Genomic DNA, 6,522 nt, shown 5'->3' with positions numbered 1-6,522 from the left:
TACAAAGTGACCAGAATCATGGCACTCTGTTCTTTTCGGTGTTTGCACTTGGCTATTTTTAGCATAATGAATTGGTAAAAGTAACGTAGTATGTAGATAAAACTAATGGTTGATTTAAAATATTGTAGTTAGGTCAGGGGAAGGGGTGACAGTGAATCCTAATTTAGTATGGATCTTAAAATAATGAGCTTTCTAATTTGTCTCCTTGTTAACTTGGCCAATTTTGGAGTATGATGTGGGTAGGGTAGAAACCAGGTCCCATCCCACTTATTGGCTGCAGTGGGGGGAGATGTAGTGTGAAAGAAACAGGTGAAACTGATATCACAGTAGATGAGTGTTTAAATACTTTTTGTCATTTCAGTTGTAACTGAATCACCTTACACACTGAAAACCAAAACAATTATATGTAAAAAAGGCAGATTGAAGGTAGCAGGAAGATAATGCCATGCCTGGAAAAGCAGTGTGTTCAAACCATCTCTTGGGTTAATGACAGCCTTACCTTCCAAACAATGGGAACTCAGGTAGGGATGTCACAATGTAGAAAAAGACAGATTGCAACTTACTGTAAAGATAACACACATGACCACTGCCACAGTTGATAATCGTGTGTGTGAGGTGTACTTGCTTGTGTGAATGACTGATGTGTGTATGTGTCTTTTTCTGGCAAAGTCTGTGGCCGAAAGCTTATGTGTAAAATGTCTTTTAATTACGCCTGTCTGCAACGTAGCACGTTATCTTTACGGAAAGTAACAATCTATCTTTTCCTACATTTTTGATACAGCTTTACCTTTGATTAAAATAAATGGTTGGAATTCCATCGTAAGATGCGTTAAAAAGTATCCTTGAATATATTGAAGACAGATTGTTTGAGGATGGACACAGTGTTTGAAACTAGTCATCACCAATAACAAGGGATATGTCTTAATGCAACTTCTAATGGAATTCCAACCATTTATTCCAACAAAGCAAAAGTAGCAGTTCTACTTCACCTTCAGCATGCTGGAGGCTGGTAAAAAAAAAAAAAGCTTTACTGTTTCTAAAAAATTATATATTGGAAGATACAAAACAGCATTTGTAATAGCTTTTAAGATGGTACTGCACAAAGTATGACAGCTCAACCTGACAATAATGCAAAACACTACTAGCCCCAGTACCTCCTATTTCTCTCAATTGATATGTAGGAAGTTCAAATACCAAAATAAAGAGTGTGAATGATCAGAAAAAGAAAAAAAATGTGTTGGGATATCAAATGATATGTTTGCAAATGTATTACAGTTGTCAGATATTGAGATTTGTGCATATAAACACAGAATTTACTTATTATATTTTTGACATACAACGGACAGTGGTGTCCAAGGCTGATAAGTTATTATGGGCAAACAAAGATTATTATGTAGAAACACAAGGAGGAGGAGGGACTGCTTACACCAGAGACAGAGCCAAAAGTCTGTCCCCAAAACTGCGAACTGTACTGAGCCATTTTTGGCCATTCTAGACCTCTGAAAGTTGTAGTAATGTCAATTTGTCCTCATAACATAAAAATTATTAGGTATGAAGTTTTACACACATTGGCAGATTGTAGTAGCTTCAAGAATAGCTTCTTATCAGGGAGCAATGATCAAGATCAGGTGCAACAACACACTTTTAGTGTGTTCCCTTCATTAACTTTGCTACAAGCATCCAAATGGCTATTGATATAACCATTAACAAGTTGCTGAACACAGGTTTTATATCTTTAGTGGAATACTAAAATTCTGTAAAGGTTAACTAGGATTTGCAGTAAATTACATTTGGTTTTTTTCTGTAGGTCTACAGAAAAGACAGTCTAAAACAAATAGTAAAAATGAAACACACTGGTATTGCATTGTTTTATTGAAATACTAATCTCTATCTGCAGAGCAGTATTCCCATTTGATACAGTGATAATGAACACAATAAAGTTGTGAAGATCAACCAAGAGCATAGGGAGATGATCCAGCAGTCTTCAGGTAGAAATTTCCACGTGTGCTGCAACAGATACATAGCAAGTAATTATTTGTATTGCAATAAAAAAATCCCCGGATGGAAACAACATACACAATTGAGGGCAACTAACCAGCCATCTGCAGATATAAGACAGACTGACACAAAGGCATACTTAAAAAGAAATCAGACAATACTACTAGCTTTTGAGCTTTTGCTCTTTTTCAGTAAAAGCATAAATGCAGAATCTCACATGCACCCAAATTCACACTGTCATGGCTTGTCGCAGCACAAGGTGAAAAGTTAGGCAATCATCTGATCCTTCAATGTGTCCATATACCAACTACCATTATCCTCCATGGCAGTATTGTTATATGACCGTTTACGAACTTTGATAATATAATGTAAATGGATAAAAAAAAAAAAAAAAATCTTCTCACCAACTGGTGGAAGGAGGACACACACAAAAGGATTTAACTTTTACAAACTTTTGGAGCCGGTGGCTCCTTCGCCTGGCAGAAGAGTTGAATGGGAACGAAAAGGACTAGAGAAATTAAGGGAAAGGGGTATGGTTTAGAAAAGTTATTCAGAACCCCAGGTCAGGGGAACTTTTCGGATGGTATGAGAAGGAAAGACTTTCCAAGAGCTGGTGCAGTAAGCAGATTCAAAAGTATGTTATTTGGACACGATGAGGCCTGCACAGGATATAGGAACACGGAAAGCTGCAACAAACCAGTCTCTGGACTGAAGCCCACCACCACAATAACACCAACAACCAGTCACCCTCCCTCTCAGAAAAGACTGATTACAACTGGTTTTACGAATGTCATCGTGGTTGTGCTTGCATCAGCGATGAATTAAGTGAAGATTGACCTAAAAATGTTGCACTAAAAAAAATGATGCTGTGTGCAACATGATTGAAGGGAATTGACATATGGCAGCATGAGCTAGAGGCTACTTTAGGCATGTCAAAGACTGGTTTTATGCGGATATTTAGCTGTGCTAAATAGCAGTTCCCAAAGGATTCCACACAATGTGAAGTTCATAAACATTCTATTTTTAGTTGTTGTTAGGAAATGCTCAAAAAATTGGGCTGAGGAAATGCAAAATCCATTCACAGCATCATGACAGAAAAAGTAAACTTTGACACATCTATATAAGCAAGAAATATGCAGCAGTCAAATTTTTGGGTGTTCTGAGGTGAGGTGATCTGAAACTAACAAAAGTGGTTTACTAGTGAATCACTTCCAAAAGACTTCTTTCTTTGGGTATGTTGGACAGGTCATGACCATTGTTTGAGGACAAAAGAAAGGTAATATTGAGCAGTGTACAACAATTTACCTGCCAAAAGTTGACAGTGAAATCAGGGAAAAACCATTGAAAACATTGCATCATTTTTCATCATGACTGCCAGCTGTCACATAGTATGTCAAACAATTTATTCTTTTCAATTTACCTATTACTTGACAAAAAAAGTCAATTTAATGTCTCCTTGCCTCTATATACCTCATTTATTAGCTAACATGTTTTCTAAAAACAAAGATGATGAGACTTACCAAACAAAAGTGCTGGCAGGTCGATAGACACACAAACATACGCACAAAATTCTAGCTTTCGCAACCAACGGTTGCTTCGTCAGGAAAGAGGGAAAGACGAAAGAATGTGGGTTTTAAGGGAGAGGGTAAGGAGTCATTCCAATCCCGGGAGCAGAAAGACTTACCTTAGGGGGAAAAAAGGACGGGTATACACTCGCGCACACACACACATATCCATCCGCACATACACATTTGATGTCTGTGTATGTGCGGATGGATATCTGTGTGTGTGCGAGTGTATACCCGTCCTTTTTTCCCCCTAAGGTAAGTCTTTCCGCTCCCGGGATTGGAATGACTCCTTACCCTCTCCCTTAAAGCCCACATCCTTTCGTCTTTCCCTCTCCTTTCCTCTTTCCTGATGAAGCAACCGTTGGTTGCGAAAGCTAGAATTTTGTGTGTATGTTTGTGTTTGTTTGTGTGTCTATCGACCTGCCAGCGCTTTTGTTTGGTAAGTCTCATCATCTTTGTTTTTAGATATATTTTTCCCACGTGGAATGTTTCCCTCTATTATATTCCTAACATGTTTTCTTTTTGACTTGTAAATAATAGATTTCAGCTATCAGTTGTCCTTTTTAAATTTTATTGGCAGATCTAGATTTCATCTAGAAACTAGTCATTCTCAATGCACTATCATTTTTGATCAATGCATGTAGTGCCTGTTGGTCAGGCTTCATCCACAGTTCAAATAAATTGAGTATTCAATGAACTGTGGATGAAGCCCAACCAACAGGCATGACATGCATTGATCAAAAATGATAGTGCATTGAGAATGGCTAGTTTCTGGATGAAATCTAAATCTGCCAATAAAATTTAAAAAGGCCGACTGATAGCTGAAACCTATTATTTACAAGTCAATATAACAGTCGCTGCATGCAACAGCCTTCTGAATGGAAGGTAATCTGATGATCTTGTCTTTTTCTTATGTCAAACAAAAGAAATATGTGGACAATGATTTCATCACCTCAAGAACCCTTCCAAAACTATTCTTTTGAGATACCGGCACCAGAATGGAAAAAAGTGTTTCCAGAAATGGTTGAAATGGATGTGACACTATAAAAATTTTAAAAACTAGTATTTTCATATACAATAAAATGACCTACTACGGTGTCGTAGCAGGCGGAGAGGTGATACTCCGACGTGGCGCGTCCCAGGTGGCGGATAGGGGGGTCCTCACCGGCTTGCCGGCGGACTTGAGCGAAATAAAATAGCTCTTGTGGACCAAACACACAACATCAAGAAATCCATTAGTGTCTGTTCTGGTATCCAGCGACTAGTGGTCTGCGTCTGTTTACCTAGTTGGTGCGGCAGTGAAATATGGCTTGATCTCAACAATCAAGTCTGCAATTACCGTGATCTTGTTGAAGGCCACCACAACCAACTTCAACTTGAAGTAATCATGATGGAACAAATGGAAAGAAATCCGCTACCCCAGGCCCCAGTCAACGGACTGGACTTTCCTGGTCATCGGATTCTGGGGGACCAGGAACATCATGAGGAGAAGAGTCGGAGCTTCTCAAAACCTCTTCGCAAGCACTACCTTGGCACTCTCAATGCAAACACTCTGTTCAAACTTGGAAAACTAAAACAACTGACGGACATGCTAGATAAATTTCACATCAAAATTCTTGCCATCCAAGAGACGCGCTTCGTAGATGAAAACCATTTCGACACAGAACATTACAGGATTTACAAAGGTAAACCTGCTGTCAGAAGAGGAACACCATTATTGTTTGGTACAGGGTTTGCAGTACACAAATCAGTCATGGATAACATCATAGACTTCAATTCAATATCAGAACGTATCTCGACACTGTCCTTCAAATCAGGTAATAAAGCATACACAATTATCAACGCACATGCACCTACAAATGACCATAACACAAAGAAGCCGCAAGAAATTGAAGATTTCTGGGAAGACATGGAGGAAGTAACTAACAACGTACCAGAAAGACATGTGAAAATTGTAATGGGTGATTTCAATGCGCAGCTTGGTAAGGAGAGAAAATTCAGAGAAATAACAGGCCCATACTCAGCACATATTCGCACGAACAGAAATGGGGAACACCTCATAAAATATTGTCAAAACTTTAACCTCAAAATCATGTCAACACAATTTCAAAAGCCAAGACGAAAACTTACAACATGGAAAGCACCCAACACAGTGTGGGGAGAATTTCAGATTGATCATGTGGCCATATCCAAGAAAAATTCGCGGGAAATTCTAAATGTCAGAACACGTAAAGGAGTCTTCGAGTCTGATCATTATTTGCTACAAGTTAAGATTAGGCCAATCCCAAGACTGAAACAGACAGCGCAAAACAAAATAGTCAAACCTGATCCGGAATACTTGAAGATAAACAGGGATAAAATCGTTGAAGAAATTAATAGGCACTCAATAGACACATGGACAGATCTGGCGAAGGCAGTTCAGAAGACTATGTGCTGGGGACAACCACCTAGAAAACGCAAACATAGGTGGTGGAACGCAAAGTGTGATGAAGCCATTGAGAGAAGAAAGCAAGCATGGGACAAGTTCAGTAGCTACAGAAATTCAGAAACATGGAAAGAATTTCACGAAGTTCAGAAACTAGCATCGAAGGAAATCAGAAGGGAAAAACGAGCATATGACAATAACAGACTAAAAGAAATTGAGGAAGATTTCAAAAGAAATAACACAAGAAATTTTTACAGAACTTTCAAAGAAAATATTAAGGGCTATCAACCCCCTAGCCTCTGCTTCCGAAGAACAGATGGATCCCTGGAAACAAACACAAAAGAAAACTGTAAAATTCTCAAACATTACTTTGATAAACTTCTTAATTGCAAAAAACCTACAGGAAAATTAACATTCCAAGAGACCACATCTAATGCCGATTCTGATCCACCCACAATAGAAGAGATAGAGGAAATCATAAAACAAATGAAAAATAACAGAGCTGCCGGAGAAGATGGTATTATCGCCGAG

The 6,522-nt window shown here is 38.5% G+C and overlaps 1 protein-coding gene across 1 annotated transcript in view; it reads right to left on the bottom strand.

The window, feature by feature from the left end:
• Nucleotides 1-1,854: 1,854 nt before the first annotated feature.
• LOC124619609 (lipase member H-like) overlaps nucleotides 1,855-6,522 on the bottom strand; it is a 32,284-nt gene continuing 27,616 nt past the window's right edge. The window contains exon 7 of the mRNA XM_047146112.1: nucleotides 1,855-2,007. Within this exon, the coding sequence (XP_047002068.1) occupies nucleotides 1,950-2,007 (58 nt within the window). The 3' untranslated portion in view covers nucleotides 1,855-1,949. The remainder of the gene's footprint in view (nucleotides 2,008-6,522) is intronic.

Source organism: Schistocerca americana, chromosome 6 (genome assembly GCF_021461395.2).
Source record: "Schistocerca americana isolate TAMUIC-IGC-003095 chromosome 6, iqSchAmer2.1, whole genome shotgun sequence".
Classification (NCBI taxonomy): Eukaryota; Metazoa; Arthropoda; class Insecta; order Orthoptera; family Acrididae; genus Schistocerca; species Schistocerca americana.
Note: the sequence above shows the minus strand (reverse complement) of the source record. Positions and strands in the feature narration are given on the sequence as shown.